The sequence below is a fragment of the Mya arenaria genome, chromosome 7 (assembly GCF_026914265.1).
Source record: "Mya arenaria isolate MELC-2E11 chromosome 7, ASM2691426v1".
Classification (NCBI taxonomy): Eukaryota; Metazoa; Mollusca; class Bivalvia; order Myida; family Myidae; genus Mya; species Mya arenaria.
The window spans coordinates 62,796,117-62,814,375 of NC_069128.1; the positions used below are offsets into that span (position 1 = coordinate 62,796,117).

At 35.6% G+C, this 18,259-nt stretch overlaps 1 protein-coding gene across 5 annotated transcripts in view; it reads left to right on the top strand.

Moving 5' to 3' along the window:
* Positions 1-18,259, top strand: part of LOC128240286 (inversin-like) — a 59,219-nt gene that overhangs the window by 32,884 nt on the left and 8,076 nt on the right. For 2 of the 5 annotated variants that reach the window (XM_052956873.1, XM_052956871.1), the window contains exons 19-23: positions 4,847-4,993; positions 13,541-13,678; positions 14,209-14,312; positions 15,213-15,299; positions 15,751-15,765. In XM_052956873.1, the coding sequence (XP_052812833.1) occupies positions 4,847-4,993; positions 13,541-13,678; positions 14,209-14,312; positions 15,213-15,299; positions 15,751-15,765 (491 nt within the window). Of the gene's footprint in view, positions 1-4,846; positions 4,994-13,540; positions 13,679-14,208; positions 14,313-15,212; positions 15,300-15,750; positions 15,766-16,628; positions 16,767-18,259 lie in introns of all 5 variants that reach the window. The other 3 variants (XM_052956870.1, XM_052956868.1, XM_052956872.1) reach the window with 2 other exon arrangements.

Genomic DNA, 18,259 nt, shown 5'->3' on the forward strand with positions numbered 1-18,259 from the left:
CTTGGGTAATTTTCAGTTACGTCTCTTTTTGATAAAAGTAAAGATAAAGTCATACAACAAATTAATTGGCTATAATTTCTGATTGCCCAGAACAAAAACCTGGTTTCGTCGCATTGCGGCGCTTCTAGTTTAAACTGTTCAGAAGTATTTCATTTTAAATATCAGAGTATAATAAATGGCATAGATAAAATTAATACTGTTATTCATAGTAATTATTCATAAATTGCGAAATTGTTGGTAAGTTTTTTTCTAACCGATGCTAATTATGAGATTAAATGGATATAAGTGACAATGGCCTACAGTCAAATCTCCCTTTTGGTCTTTCTATGGTTAAATTTAACCTTCAACAGATCATTATGATTTCAAAAAGCTGTTTAAATACTTAATTTGATACATAAGTGTGTGTATTTAGAAAATATGGTATTGTACCGAAATCAAATCTTTTATGTTTGCCTTGCTAAATACATAGTAAAATACGAGAAGTACATTTGAATTTTTGTTAGGGGAATAATGCCTTAACTCGTAATAGTTCTAATTTAAAGTTAGTGCAGTATTGAATTGACTTGGATAAAAAGAGAAAACTTAAAAGTAAAATGCTTCTTGGATCATGCATTGGTTTAATCCTGCTAAAAGTCTTAATCCAGTGTTTATTGTTAAGTTAAATACGATTAGCGGTGATTAACAACTTCATAGCTTCAATCATGGAATGGATTTGGATTATTGCGCGATACACAAAGTTGTTTATTTCAAATCATTAGTAACAATGTGTGTGTGCTAAATATCTGTGGTAGATTTTTTTTTGGAATTATTTGAAAATATCAATGTGGAAAGTTTTAAGTTGAAATTTTATGTGTTCCTTGGATTAAGCAGTTTTGAAACAAAAATTAGCAGTTTTTCTAAAAAAAGTGTAATTAAATTACTTTTAACCTTAATGTAGGCATATAATAAAAAGAAAAATTGTTTGTTTCAGTGTAAGATAGCACTCATGACCACCAAAAATGAATATTTCACCATGATGGCTTTGCCACTTGTAAAGTATATCTTTTTTTGGTGCTCACTCTGTGAAATATATAATGATCACACATTGACACAAACAATTATCCTCTATTTATTCAATAAATAAAAATCTGCGAAATTTCTTTTATGAGCATTGAAGAAACTGAAACACTATATCGTGGTTTAAATTTTATGAGTTGGTTGGGCGACACCAAATAAACTAATTAATAATTGCAGTCACAGCTTATCATAAAACCTGAGTAATATGAAATGATGTCGAGATCGAATTTCGATCATCAACAACCTTTAAGCATTTTCCCGTAATTTTGTCTGTCAATATTTTGTCAACGTTAAAGAGATAGATTATCACTCACATTGATTTTATATTATTTTGTGGCTTAAGGGGTCTCGAGGTTTTGTTGAAGTTTTGGGGTAATTCTTCATCGATATCGTGATAAAGAGCTTTCTTTACTCTAAATGTTCTCACCGAAAACTGCTTTATAAAAATGTGACTTGGAAGAGTTAGACTGAAATTTGATTTGCATACAATTATATGCAAATTTTTTTTTTTAGTTTTAGCGGATGTAATTTTTTTATGGATTTCTTCCAGATGTGATAGAAAATGGTTTCCATTTTGACTGATACGTGATATTAAATAATAACTGAATGAAATATAATCAAATTGAAGAGGCTTGGTGAAACATTTGATTCGGATTAATACTTGTTAAATCTGGATTAGAAGTATACTTGAATGGAACTTAAAAAATGCCTGGAACAGAATTTATGAGTCCTCCCTTGGTTAAATCCGGGCAGAGAAAAATGGAGCCCCGCAAAAAACATGGATATGTAGAACCCACTGAGGGCCCCAATACGAAGCCTGGATATATAAAACATGTGCGCAGAACTACAACTATGGAGAGACTTACCGGGTACTAAAGTCTTGATATATTTTCATTGAACATTTTAAAAGAAATATAACGAGGTAGCAAATTTTATATTGACAACTGAGAATTGATCAATATCTTGGTTGAAAAATACATATTTTTTTATTAAGGCTATATATAAAAAAATATTAGCACAAATTTGGCAAGGAATTCTGCTGAAACAGTATAAAACATGTCTCATAAAATATGAACCTGTAATATATTTTGTGTGAGTTACTGCCCTTGTTTTGGGGAAGTTTGATAAGTGAATAAATGATTAATTTTGTAAACAAATGCATAATTTAAAATATTTAAATTTTGTGTACAATTCTATGCTCCTGAAATTTCAGTATTTAAATTCATGAGAAAATAAATAACACTGCCCAATTCAAAATCTTTGAAACCAAATTGTTCATCAGAACTTTTTAATTTAATGAACCAGATGAAATTCTTGAAAGCATGATGCATAATTTGAAGATGATGATCACGTAATTATCTTTTTAAAAAATACTTAGGGACAAATTGGCGATTTTGACCCTAGGGCTATTACTAAATATTATACCTTACATAAATGTGCCCCATCTTTGTTTTTATAAAGTTGATCAGTCCGTATATCAAATTGAATGTATTTTAATAAAAATCCAGTTTTTATGACGTCATCGGTCCATATTATGTTTTGGGGCGGTCCGGACCTCGCCAAAAATATAATATGGACCGCAAACGTCATATAATATGGCAAACTGATGTGATAAAACAGGTGAGTGCTACTTGCAATTTTCACAACATCATTTTTTCCGCAAGTAAACATTTAGATTTGTTCAATAAAACACATCAAAGGCGCTTTAAAATTATTATATGGTAAAAGAGTGTTCGGTATTATATATTCTAATCTTCACAAAAATGAAGAGCTAATATAAACTATTTAAGAAATATTACACACCACTTCAGGCCATATGACATTATAAGGACCGGCCAGTCCTTATAATGTCATATGACCCTCAGTGGTGTGTAATATTTCTTAAATAGTTTATATTAGCTCTTCATTTTTGTGAAGACTAGAATATGTGGTATTGTCTTTCACATCTTTAATTAAAGAATGAATTGCGGGTTTGATTTCATTAGCAGTGTATGAAGGCAGTTGGGCTGGATAAAGTGTGTGGAGTCCACTTTTTAAAATGTTGATTTAAGTTTTTTGGGGGCTGTTGACAATAAAAGAAACAATAACGAAATGAACTTTAAAAAAAAAGTTCATGTTGATTGCTATGCAGTGACTCACAATCCAAACATACCCGAAGATGTTGCGTTCATCAGATGATAATCACATCTACTGAAAGGCAGTTCATTTAAATAAAGGAAGCTAAAGTGTAAATATTTTTTATTGAGTCAATAGTCCCTTTTCACTGAAATACAAGATACTTTGTTGGCATTCGGTCCAAGCGGAGCTTGACCTTGTTTATCTTTTTATAGATATATTTTAGGACTTTGTAGGGCTAGGGGTTGAATATATACTTCTATTGTTGTTGCATGTCACCATACATGTTTAATATTATATCAGATTTTTAAGTCATTTTAATCCTTATTAAGAAGATTTAATTAACCTTGTTGAGCCAGTAAACTGTAACGTGTAACAAAACTGAATTTCATAGTATTCATAGAAAACAGATGTGATGTTTAAGTGTTCTGAATACATCAATGTAAATGTAACCCTGATTGATATTTGAAGAATAATTAATGATTTTGAATTAATTGTACTATTATTCATATACTTTAGAAGTTGTAGTACTTTTGTGTTTTAACTATAGTCTCCTTTGCCTCATACTAAATTTTGCGTTGCAATACATTTTGTTGTCATTTTATCATGATATGTATTGATCAGCCTTCAATAAACTACCATTTTACCTTCTAAACTAAATTAATCATTATCATAGTTACTTGCTATAATTTTGCCAAATTGTAGAAAATTAGAATACATTCAGTGAAATGAGTGCATTTACATTAGTTTTCAATTACATTTGTATTAAGTTTATACTTAAGTTTTGAATTAAGACAAAGCTTGTTAAAGCTGCACTCTCACAGATTGAACATTTTGACGACTTTTTTTTATTTTTTGTCTTGGAACGAGCCAATTTATGCGAAAATGTTGTGATATAAGAGTGCTGACAAAAAATCAGATCGCAGATTTTAATAATTATTAAAGTTCAAAATTAAATGTTTTATGCACTTTTCTTAAACCATTTTTAGCCATAAACATTAATTTTTAAACAGAAATACGAAAATATGTGATCTGATCTTTTGTCAGCAGTCTTTTTTCACTGATTTGCAGATATTTACACAAAAATTGGCTCATTCCAAGACAAGAAATAAAATAGTTGTCAAAACAGTAAATCTGTGAGAGTGCAGTTTTAGGATTTAAATATTGTTTTGTAGAGTTTGTTACAGAGATAGTTAATTTATTGTCGTTTGAAAAGGAATTGATTTTGATGTGATTTAACCATGAAAATACCATTGATTTTGAGTTTTAAATGCATTATTCATGGATTCAATCTTTTGACATTGAATTTCAAATTGGTAATTGAAGACAATTAATTCATGTAATATTATCTATGAAGATAAGGCCAAATGAATAAAATATAAATTATTCAACATAAAACTTTTTATTGAGCAGTCATTATGTTTTACACATGAAAATAAATCTAAAAATGAAATTTAATAGTCTTCACAATTTGGATGAATGTATGATGTAAAAAAAACTTTTATGAGTCTTTCATTTTAAATTCTGTTTGACTGATAAAAAATATATTTCAATAATGAAGCAGTTAACATGTTTAATATCTAAGATGACTCAGTCTGTTTACGAAGCAGACAACATGTTTCACATAAAGGTCTACCAGTCTATTAAACCAGGCACATGTACTTCCTGTTTACAGGTCAAGGAAGGAGGCTCGAGAGGAGGAAGAACATGTGTTACGGAAGCGGAAACAGACGCAGGTCGTTAAGCAGACGGAGAACACAAGACTACACGATTTTAGGCGGAAACAGTATGCTGCCATGAGGATACAGAAGGCTTGGAGAAAGTGAGTATTTTTTGGTATATTTTGCTGGCAAGGGTGGAATTTGGTATTAAAAGGTCAAATGTAGACCTGACCAAGGTGGGATTTGGTAAAAATGGGCAACATTAGGCAAAGGTCGGATTTGGTAGAAAATGGCAATCGATGACCGTGCAAAGGTGGAAATTGGTAGAAAATAGCAACTGTTGACCGTGCAAAGGTGGAAATTGGTAGGAAATGGCTGAATAAACCAATGGCTAGGGATGTGCAACACCTAGTGGACTACCGATTGGCTGAATAACTAAATGGCTAGGGGTGAGCAACACCTAGTGGTGTACCGATTGGCTGAAATAATCAAATGGCTAGGGGTGAGCGACACCTAGTGGTCTACCGATTGGCTGAAATAACCAATTGGCTAGGGGTGAGCAACACCTAGTGGTCTACCGATTGGCTGAAATAACCAAATGGCTAGGGGTGAGCAACACCAAGTGGTCTACCGATTGGCTGAAATAACCAAATGGCTAGGGGTGAGCAACACCTAGTGGTCTACCGATTGGCTGAAATAACCAAATGTCTAGGGGTGAGGAACACCTAGTGGTCTACCGATTGGCTGAAATAACCAAATGGCTAGGGGTGAGCAACACCTAGTGGTCTACCGATTGGCTGAAATAACCAATTGGCTAGGGGTGAGCAACACCTAGTGGTCTACCGTTTGGCTGAAATAACCAATTGGCTAGGGGTGAGCAACTCCTAGTGGTGAACTGATTGGCTGAAATAACCAATTGGCTAGGGGTGAGCAACACCTAGTGGTCTACCTATTGGCTGAAATAACCAATTGGCTAGGGGTGAGCAACACCTAGTGGTCTACCGATTGGCTGAAATAACCAAATGGCTAGGGGTGAGCAACACCTAGTGGTCTACCGATTGGCTGAAATAACCAATTGGCTAGGGATGAGCAACACCTAGTGGTGAACCAATTGGCTGAAATAACCAAATGTCTAGGGGTGAGCAACACCTAGTGGACTACAGATTGGCTGAATAACCAAATGGCTAGGGGTGAGCAACACCTAGTGGTCTACTGATTGGCTGAAATAACCAAATGGCTAGGGGTGAGCAACACCTAGTGGTCTACCGATTGGCTGAAATAACCAAATGGCTAGGGGTGAGCAACACCTAGTGGTCTACCGATTGGCTGAAATAACCAAATGGCTAGGGGTGAGCAACACCCAGTGGTGTACCGATTATCTGAAATAACCAAATGGCTAGGGGTGAGCAACACCCAGTGGTGTACCGATTGGCTGAAATAACCAAATGGCTAGGGGTGAGCAACACCTAGTGGTCTACCGATTGGCTGAAATAACCAATTGGCTAGGGATGAGCAACACCTAGTGGTGAACCAATTGGCTGAAATAACCAAATGTCTAGGGGTGAGCAACACCTAGTGGACTACCGATTGGCTGAAATAACCAAGTGGCTAGGGGTGAGCAACACCTAGTGGTCTACCGATTGGCTGAAATAACCAAATGTCTAGGGGTGAGCAACACCTAGTGGACTACCGATTGGCTGAAATAACCAAGTGGCTAGGGGTGAGCAACACCTAGTGGTCTACCGATTGGCTGAAATAACCAATGGCTAGGGGTGAGCAACACCTAGTGGTCTACCGATTGGCTGAAATAACCAAATGGCTAGGGGTGAGCAACACCCAGTGGTGTACCGATTGGCTGAAATAACCAAATGGCTAGGGCTGAGCAACACCCAGTGGTGATCCGATTGGCTGAATAACCAAATGGCTAGGGGTGAGCAACACCTAGTGGTGTACCGATTGGCTGAATAACCAGATGGCTAGGGGTGAGCAACACCTAGTGGTGATCCGATTGGCTGAATAACCAAATGGCTAGGGATGAGCAACACTTAGTGGTGTACCTATTTGGCTGAATAACCCACTTGCTTGAGAACCCTGTAGATAGATGAGTACCCATTTGTTTAAGACTCCAATGGCTAGGAGAGTACACATTAACTAAAGGACCCAATGCTAGGTGTGTACCCATTGGCTTGAGAACCCAATGCTAGGAGAGTACCTATTACTGTAAAAACCCAATGGCTAGAAGAGTACCCATTGGCTTAAGAACCCAATGGCTAGGAGAGTACCCATTGGCTTTAGAACCCAATGGCTAGACGAGTATCCACTGGCTTGAGAACCCATTGCTATGAGTGTACCCATTGGCTTTAGAACCCAATGGCTAGGAGAGTACCCATTGGCTTTAGAACCCAATGGCTAGGAGAGTACCCATTGGCTTTAGAACCCAATGGCTAGGAGAGTACCCATTGGCTTTAGAACCCAATGGCTAGGAGAGTATCCATTGGCTTGAGAACCCAATGGCTAGGAGAGTACCCATTGGCTTTAGAACCCAATGGCTAGGAGAGTACCCATTGGCTTTAGAACCCAATGGCTAGGAGAGTACCCATTGGCTTAAGAACCCAATGGCTAGGAGAGTACCCATTGGCTTTAGAACCCAATGGCTAGGAGAGTACCCATTGGCTTGAGAACCCAATGGCTAGGAGAGTACCCATTGGCTTAAGAACCCAATGGCTAGAAGAGTACCCATTGGCTTTAGAACCCAATGGCTAGGAGAGTACCCATTGGCTTGAGAACCCAATGGCTAGGAGAGTACCCATTGGCTTAAGAACACAATGGCTAGAAGAGTACCCATTGGCTTTAGAACCCAATGCTAGGAGTGTACCCATTGGCTTTAGAACCCAATGGCTAGGAGAGTACCCATTGCTTAAGAACCCAATGGCTAGAAGACTACCCACTGGCTTTAGAACCCAATGGCTAGGAGAGTACCCATTGCTTAAGAACCCAATGGCTAGAAGAGTACCCACTGGCGTTAAAATTGAATGGCTAGAAGAGTACCCACTGGCTTGAGAACCCAATGGCTAGGAGAGTACCCATTGGCTTAAGAACCCAATGCTAGGAGTGTACCCATTGGCTTAAGAACCCAATGCTAGAAGAGTACCCACTGGCTTGAGAACCCAATGGCTAGGAGAGTACCCATTGGCTTGAGAACCCAATGCTAGGAGAGTACCCATTGGCTTAAGAACCCAATGGCTAGAAGAGTACCCACTGGCTTGAGAACCAAATGGCTAGAAGAGTACCCACTGGCTTGAGAACCCAATGGCTAGGAGAGTACCCACTGGCTTGAGAACCCAATGCTAGGAGTGTACCCATTGGCTTTAGAACCCAATGGCTAGGAGAGTACCCATTGGCTTTAGAACCCAATGGCTAGAAGAGTACCCATTGGCTTAAGAACCCAATAGTTAGAAGAGTACCCATTGGCTTAAGAACCCAATGGCTAGAAGAGTACCCATTGGCTTAAGAACCCAATGGCTAGAAGAGTACCCACTGGCTTGAGAACCCAATGGCTAGGAGAGTACCCATTGGCTTAAGAACCCAATGGCTAGGAGTGTACCCACTGGCTTAAGAACCCAATAGCTAGAAGAGTACCCAATGGCTTGAGAACCCAATGGCTAAGAGAGTACAACAGATTGGGTACCCAATGTTTTTAAGAACCCACAAGTTTACCCATTGGGTATGGAACCTAATGGCTAGGGTACACACTACTAAGAGAACTTTGATTTAAAAAGGAAAAATAACATTTTGTCTTAAGAAAGCAATCCTTTTGTAAATACTTGGGGTTTTAAATCCATTGCTACAATAATGGTAACACCCAGGTGTCAAAGTAAACCTTTCCTATGTAAATTAATATACAGGCAGATATTTTATAAATATTTAATCGTTAATGCATTTTATGTTCTAATAAAGGAACAAATAATTAATGGTAAATGAAATCTTTTGAAACCTTTGCTTGACAATCCATTAAATACAGTAGTCTTTTATCCTCAAAAGTTTTCATAATCATTATTTTGAATAGATAGAGAGAATATTTTATGTACATTTAGCCGCTATTTCAACCTGTTAAAGCAATGCGCCATTATGCTGAATGGAAGGTTTCACATATAATGTGACACAAGTGTTTTGGAAGCTTTAAGAAGATATTGTGATTTCAACATGGAGAAAAAACGTTGGATAATATATTTGTTTTATTCTTATTTCTGCATGCTTTATTATTAATATTTTGAGAGATCAGATTTGTAAATAGTTACACAAAAGTTTATTCTAGCATATAAACCAGGGCTGGTATTTATAAAACATCTTAAGTCATTTCTTAACTTAAGTTGAATTCCTAAAATGTTCACAGTCAGATAGAAAGATTAAAAGAATATGATCGTGTTTCAACATGAAAGTGTTTATAGTATATACAATTAATATAAATATGGTATAATATAAGATTGTATTTCGTTATTATATCATAGTAATATGACCAGTGATATACTTTAATCAGCTTGAAAATGATTTATAGCTCTCATTCTCACAGATTTACCATTTTTACAACTTTTTTTTTATTTTTTTGTCTTGGAAAGAGCAATTTTTGCATAAATATCTGCAAACTAATAATATAAGATTGCTGACAAAAAATTAGATCATAGATGTTCATATTTCCTTTCAAAAAATAATGGTTTAGGGCCTAAACTGTTACTAACAGTTTAAGAAAATGCATAAAAGATCAATTTTTGAACTGAAATATAAAAATCTGTGATCTATTTTGTTGTCAGCAGTTTTATTTAACAGGTGTCCATGGATTTTCGCAAAAATTGGCTTGTTCCAAGACAAAAAATAAAAAAAAGTTGTCAAAACGTTTAATCTGTGAGAGTGCAGCTTTAAGTAAGGAATTTACTATGTCTTATGAATTACGACCCAGGGATTCTTAAGATCAGGAATAGTCCTAAAGTCTTGGTTGAGATATTTTTAACTTTGACTATTTTGCAGTTTTAAATATTGTTTTTTGTTGGAAACATTTGCATCAAATAATAGGAAGTACCTTTAAATGAATATAAATGACTATGGAAACAAATTGAAAAGGGATTTTAGGCCTTTAACTATGTTTTTGGCATGAATCTATCATACTTAAGGCTGCACTCTCACAGATTGGACGTTGTGACAACTTTTTGTATTTTTCGTCTTGGAATGAGCCAATTTATGTGAAGATGCATGGAAGCCAGTGATATAAGACTGCTGACAAAAAATCAGATTGCAGATTTTCATATTTAAGTTAAAAAATGATGTTTTATGCATTTTTCTTAATTTAAACCATTAGTAAAGTTTTTAGCCATAAGAAATTAATTTTCGAATGGAAATAAGAACATCTGCAATCTAACCTTTTGTCAGCAGTCTTATTAAATTGCTGGTTTGCAGATATTTACTATGAAAATGCGGAATTGGCTCATTCCAAGACAAAAATAAAAAAGTTGTCAAAACAGAAAGTCTGTGAGAGTGCAGCTTTAAACTCACCCCCAGCTAATTTTTTGAATTGACATTTATCAGTTATTTAGAGTTATGGTATTATGACTATATTCATTTTTGAACTATCAAGTTTACATTGAAGTTCGCAAGTTTATTGGTAAACTTACCACATAACCAGGCTTAATAACTTAATATCCATGTATACCATATTTTCAAGAAAATAATAAGTGATGAATTTTTTTAATATTTATAATTTTTTGTGACACACTTGCATTGCATTGCATGGAATACATGAAGGGATTACTTTAAGTATTGCGTCATTGACTCATTGTCAACTTGCTAGAGATTGCGAGTCTCTTAACTTGGCCTTGGTCATGGTCATTAGATGACCATTATGGATTTTTAGGTCAGTAGATCAAAGGTCAAGGTCTAGGTCATGCTGAACTTTACTAGGAAAATGATTGGCGCTCCCAACAGGCAACACTTTTTATGCCCCCACAAAGTGGCGGCATATAGGGTTGCCCTTGTCCGTACGTACGTCTGTCTGTCTGTCTGTCTGTACGTACGTACGTCCCGAAGATTGTTTCCGATCTAATTCTTGAAAACCGTTTGTCCAATCCTCACCAAACTTTAAACACATGTTTGTGACCATAATATCTTGATCAAGTTCGATAGTCATGGAAATCGCTTTAGTCATTTAGGAGTTACGGCCCTTTTTTGCCAAAAATACTTCAAAAATATATGTTTCCAATCTAATTCTTGAAAAGTATGTGTCCAATGTGGATCCAACAAGTTTTTTCCTGCCTGAATGGCGCCATATAACCTATACAGTCTTGCGATGCCGTAAAACCCAACTCAACTCAACTTATCCTATATGTGCAGATTATCCTGAATAATCATTATGGCTTATTTTCTGTGACAAAAAATCGAAGTGGGGGCATCCGTGTCCTATGGACACATTTCTAGTTTTTGTTGAAGTCTACTTCAGTTACTGGTATATAAAGCATGCAGAAATAGGATGAACATAAAATGGAATTTTAAATATAAGTGAGTAAAAGTGTTTTTCATATCTAAACAAATAATTTTATGGGTGAACACAATTATTGCACAATGTGCTGTTAAATTTCATTGTGGATATTGTTCTGAATAGTTGAGCAAAGAAATTGACCTGAATAATGAAATCTGGAACTAGATAAAAGCCCTCGTTTAGTTTTGTTATTAAAAAAAAAATCAGCATTTCATTATTTAAAAGTAAACACAATCATTGTTATTGTTTGCAGCTGACTTTATTTTTATGCAAAAGCTGTAGTGTAGACTATAACTTGGAAACCATTCAAGGTATTGAAATAAGAGTTACTCCCTACCCCTTTCACTCCTTCGAATAAGTGGGGGTAAATTGCTTGGTACATGTCAGGGTGTTGGTCAGTCCGTTGAGCAAAATCTTTTCCGATGGATAACTAGTGTATGCTTTGGCCTGTGGTCCTCAAACTTGGTATGGAAGTTGGTCATGACCAGCAAATGACCCTTATTGGTTTTATAGTCAGTAGGTCAAAGGTCAGTCTTGGTCTTGGTGACCTTGATCACAAAAAAACTTGTCATTGATAACCAGAGTATGCTTGATCCTACAGTTAATACTTAGAGGTTAATACACAGCGTATGTCGAGGGACATTATGAGCACGAGGGCCAATTTTCACTCAACGGCCCGGCTACGCCGTGTATTAACCTCTTTAATACATACGGTTGATTTTTTTATTTTGCAAGTTTAAAGTTTATCTGCTATCCAAGTGTGCATTCTCATTTCGTTCTAGCTTTACGTAACGATGAGTTAACTCACTCTCAAAATAAATTTACTTTTTATACGCCCATCTTACAATGGCCGTATTATGGGAACACCCATGGCGGGCGGGCGGCGTGCGGCGGGTGGGCGGGCATCTCCACAATGTTGTCCGCTCTCTAACTTGAACATTTCTCATCCAATTTCCACCAAACTTCATGAAAGTGTTTGTTCTTGAAATATCTAGGTCAAGTTCGATAACCAGCCAAATCACTTTAGGCACTCCAGAGTTATGGCCCCCTGAATTTGTCAAAATTGGCCATTTTAGCTTTGTCCGCTCTCTAACTTGATCATTTCTCATCCAATTTCCACCAAACGTCATGAAAGTGTTTGTTGGTGAAATATCTCGGTCAAGTTCAATAACCAGCCAAATCGCTTTAGGCACTCCAGAGTTATGGCCCCCTGAATTTGTCAAAATTGTCCATTTTAGCTTTGTCCGCTCTCTAACTTGAACATTTCTCATCCAATTTCCACCAAACTTCATGAAAGTGTTTGTTGGTGAAATATCTAGGTCAAGTTCGATAACCAGCCTAATCGCTTTAGGCACTCCAGAGTTATGGCCCCCTGAATTTATCAAAATTGGCCATTTTAGCTTTGTCTACTCTCAAACTTGAACAAGTTGTCTTAGAATCCAAGAAATTATTGATGGGCATATTTTGTGAGTGTCACTCTTGTTATTATTTAGTTTTTGAGAGTGGGCAAAACAGGCAAACAACATTTTGTTATCATCCTTAAGTTCCCATACCAGTTTCAATTTATCACCTTGAAAATTCAACAACACGTTTATCCAAATTTTTCTGTACGAATCACTGACATCTGTATGTTCATGTCCGGAATAACTAAATTCAATTCAATAAACATGAACACTTAGCAAGTAGAATGACCGTTTGTACTTAAATAAACCAATACCTCGTATTCTTGATGTCAACATGTATGAACATTTGCAGTTTTTAAAGTAAATTCAATTTTGCCGCTTCCTTTGTTTTTTTTTAAAAATGTCAATGCAGAATAAAACATGCCGCCCTAAGACTAGCATTTCTTCCTAAACTGCGTTTACGTTTGCCTCCCTTTCGGATTATAAAAATAAATATGTAGAGCAATAAATTTTGATTTATTTAGACAAGACATTATTTTACAGTCGCCAAAATTGATTTTAAGGCGAAAATTGAATTCATGTGCGAACGTTCTACGGGTCGCAAAAATATAATTAAAAATCGGCCCAGCCCGCAAAACTGATAATCGCTGTGTCATGCAAATAATCGTGAAATCCCTTAACAAATGTGTTACTATATATAGTAACATATGTATTAATTATGTTTTATCACTAAGTACCTGATAACATGAAATAACAGAATGTTTGACCTTTTCTCTTTTCAGCCACAAGATGCGTTCATTTGCAATTCTTCTAACAGCGAAGCAGGCTGTCAAAAAAATGAGGCTGAAACAAGGTGCCGAGGAATTCCACAAACAGATAGCTGCCGTCACTATACAGCTGGCATGGCGGAAATACATCAGGTAACATGGTCATTGCAAGCTACAATCATTATTTATTGTGTGATTTTTAATTAAGAATTAATTGCATTGATGTGTGTGTTCAAGCTGTACAAACAAAGAAGGACAGCCAGCAAATTCCATGAAGTGCACCAGGTTTTATCCCAATTGGATAATTGTTATAAATTTATTTATTGTCTACACAAGTCATAAACCTTTGAAATGTAAAAGGGGAATTACTCTGGAATTACTAAGGCAATTTTACAAACACTGTCACCAAGTTCCATAACATTTGGTTAATAAATACCTAGAGTCAATAGACACATGTAAACAAAGCCTTATAACAAGTAATTTATGAAAAGGGGCGTAACTCTTGACTTCCTTGGGCGATCTATCTCACAATTGATATTGACCAAGACTTTATGACCACAAAGCTCTTACCAAGTTCCATTATGATTTGATTAATGAAAAAAATCATCAGTGATATTAATTTTGAAAAATGATATTGTTGTAGACCAATATCTGTCATCATGTGATACTGTCTGTGATTTCAGACGGAAGCTGTTACAGTCTCTCTCACCCAACAAGCGCCAGTTACGGATGTGGGACCCAGAACTTGTGGCCATGAAACAGCGGGCCCTCGTCTCACAGATATATGGTATGACATACAAAAGGATCATAAGTATATCTGAGATGTAGCAAATACTTTAGGTTTGTCCATTTTGCAGTGACAAGTGTGGGATAAAGTACAATCCTGTTCGTCCTGTGTTGAATTACTGGAATTTCTCTTTGAGACCCGAAATAATTTGTACAAGCCTTGGGCACAAGGGGCTATTTCAAAAAGAATTCTTGGAGTGTTTTGTACCTGGGAAAGATTATAAACAGTACTCTTGAAACAACCCCCAAGCCTTTGATATTATGGGCTGATTGTGTAAAAATCTTGACTGTGTTTCTCTTACTTTATCAACCATAGAAACTTTATTTACTTTTACCTTGTAAGTTAGCAAATTTTTAACCTTATCTTGCACTGTTACTTGTACCATGCTTTCAACCAGGAGCTTCTTTTCCTACTTTTCCCTACTTTTTGATCAGGCTCCTACTTTTCCCTACTTTTTCTTGAAAAAGCCCTATTATCCGGACTTTTTGGTAAAAATAGTTTGAGAAATAATAGAAAAGTTCTAACTAAATGCATGATTGAAATATTCTAAATCTTGATTTAGACTTCTAATATCCCTAGTTTTCCCTACTTTTATTTTTTTAACCTACAATGTACTTATATCCCTACTTCTTTGTTTTTTGGTTATTTGAAAGCCTGTTGTACTGCAACAAATGAATAACTAGGAAACCAGGAAGGCATTGGTACCTGCTTATGTTGTTTTTCTTTGTTGATAGAGTCTAAAGGCTTCCATTTCTTATCATGTTATGTTATAGCTGAGCCGATTAATGCCCGCCATTCTGTGACATCAACATGTACCACCTCTGAAGCAAAAACCATCACTCTGCCTATAATAGTACTCCAGTTTTTCCCCTGGATTAATTCCTCTTTATTGTGTTATAGGTGAACAGATAGATGCCCCATTCTGGCATCCCAACATGTATCGACCACAGCGGCCGTACTGGACAAAACTGGCGCCATCCTCCGCAGGTATGAATTATTATTATTTATTTTTAGTTAATTAAACTTTACAGCAGGCTGCGACATTGGCATCCAAACTGAGCATATAAAGAAAACAAACTTTTCGCTTACTTTGTTTGTAATTTTTTTTTATTTAGCTTGAATGTTTGTCAAAGAAAAAAGGTAGAGATGCCATGATAGCATTTGTGTTTTCGTCTCCAATGCAAAACTTTCACCTTTGCCATAGCTCATAAAAAATTTAAGATATTGGAATGAAACATGTGTATCAAGGCCAATAACTCAGTTTTAAAAATTGTCTAGTAATTCCCCTTTTTTGCCAAAAAAAAAAATAGATGAGCGTACTGTGCACAATCCTTGGTGCTCTTGTTTCAAGTTCCACTTGAGCGATTTTTCACGTATTTTTTTTAATAAATGTGACAAATGATGTATTAAATAGAATGATTTTGAAAACCATTTTTAGACAGTGAGCGTAGAGGTATGGTATTTTGACATTGCAAATTTGGTGAAATAGGCTATATGAAGCTATGCTATATCTGGTTTTCAATGTTGTATTGTTTTATTATAATATAAGATGTGATTGAATTAACCATATGTAATAATAATTATTTTACTGCTAAAATAAATGGTTTTAAGTTAATGCTTTTTAAGTACCTTAACATTCTTAATGATGTATGTTGCTAGATGCTTATATTTTTAATTTACCATTTAAACATCATATTTGAATTGCTTTGCTAATCTGTTTCTGCTCTTTTGATAACAAACTTAATTAATCATAAACTGTAACTCAAACAAGCTAAAAAGTTTCCATAATCCTAGAATTTGTGCAAGTGTACCTCAAATATGTGTCTCATCATTGTAGTTTTGGACAAAATGAGATATTAACATATGACCTTAGTTGAACTTTTACCATTATAGTTTGGTTTCTATGCCCCTAAAGGAGGTCATATGGTAGTCAAACTGTTCGCCCAGGTGTCCGTCCATTACTTACCTGTTTCAAGTATTACTTGCTTAATTTTATTAGGATTTTGATCAAACTTCCCAAAAATGTACAGCTGCATGGGATTTTTTTTCTGTATAGCATTCATGATCTTGCCTCAAACCTCAAGGTCACCCTTAGAGGTCAATTGGCTATCACTCTGACAAGATCAAATCGAGCAAATCGGTCATGTTCCTGTAATCATACTTTTATTCATGTTAGGGCTTCTGGCTGGGAACCAAACATCTTGTGATGGGACACATGAGTTAACTAATAACATAAACTAGATGTACTGCTTTGTTAATCCATGTACATGTACTTAATGCTAATAATACTTAACTATGTGTGTGTGTTCTTGCCAGCGTTGTCCTACAACTTTGCCATAGACCAGTACCACCCCCTGGTGGCAAAGAAAGGCTGCCTGCCGTCCCCATTCCTGGACGAGCGTGGACATCCAAAGGAATTTCTCTGGCAGATGATTGATGAGGATGAATTACAAGGTTGACATGATGATCCCCCACTTAGCACCTTCTTAATCCCTCCCCCTCACCTCTTGCCCCTCACCCCTGAGAGTTTTCTCATTTCCCTATACACTTCTGAGAGTTTCACAATTATCTCCCTTTGTAGTACTTTTCACTGACAAGATAACCTGCCTTTTGTAGAATTTCATAATTACCTCACTTTCTTGTTCAAAATTCCACAATTATCTCCCCTAGCTTTGTACTTGATACATTAACCACTCATTCGTTCCATATGAATGATTTAAATCCCTAGATAGAAGCATTTAACCATACATGGACAAGTTTTGCAAGGTTCACAAGATTAATTGCTCCTGAATTGTCTTACTAAATTATATAGAATTTCACTATTACCTCCCTTTATGCAAGCTTTTCACCATACCATGTGTTGCAGGATTTACAAAATATATAAGTCTGACCCTGAGTTCCTCCCCTTTTGTAAAATTCAACAATTCTTCTTTTGAATTTGCTTCTCACATTAAAAAAAATTAATGTGTTTAAGCCTTAGCATTACCTCCCTTGTGAATTATGTTAGGATTATCTCCCTTTCTGATATGGCAGCTTCTTACTTTATATGACTCACCAGATTACAGATTTGCTTGATAATCATGACCTGTTTCCCCTGCTTTTGTGTGCACAGTTTTTATAATTATTTTCATAGTAGCAATTGATATGATGCTTTACTCAATGTGAGTACCACCTACTGATGATTGCCTTCTTTCTACGTATTTGGTCCAAGTCCTCATGCATTTTCTTTGACCAGCATATTCATGTGGCAAGTAAATCTCTCCATTGGTTAAGCAGTTAAGAATACTTATATCAGGATGGCTCGGTGTCAATTCTCTTGACATTGCCTTCACTACAAGTTATACAGGATAACTCATCCCTGGTCACCTTTCTAGTTCATTCCAACTATGTTGCTTAGCATTATGCATTGCAAATTAATACTAACATATTATTCAGGGATCTCAAATTCAGGATGAATCCACAAATCAGGCAGAAGACCTTTGAACTTTAAACAATTCCATCTAAAACAGAAGAAAGTACCTTGAAATGACTATAAGTGACTTTGGAAACAAATTCAAAAGAGGTCTTAAGCCCATTATCCTGCTTTGGGCATGATTCCCTCATACCCCTGGCTATTTTTCAGGATCAACATTTATCCGCTGTTAGAACCCATGATTATATGGTTAATATGCTATTGCCTTGCATTAAAGTAATGAGTTTTTTAACACTAAATTATTGACTGTTTTTTATACAAACTAATTACTGCACAGTTGATAATGTATTGCTAATTTGTTCATATGTTTGTGAAAAAAACTTTCTACAAACAAATAGTTCTTGTCTTGGCAAATCTATTTACAGATTGATTGTAGGAATCCTATATAATATATAAGTTTATGAATTACGTTTCATAGTATGAATTCATTGAATTTATTACAGTTAAAGACATATTTTTTTTTGTTTTGTTTCAT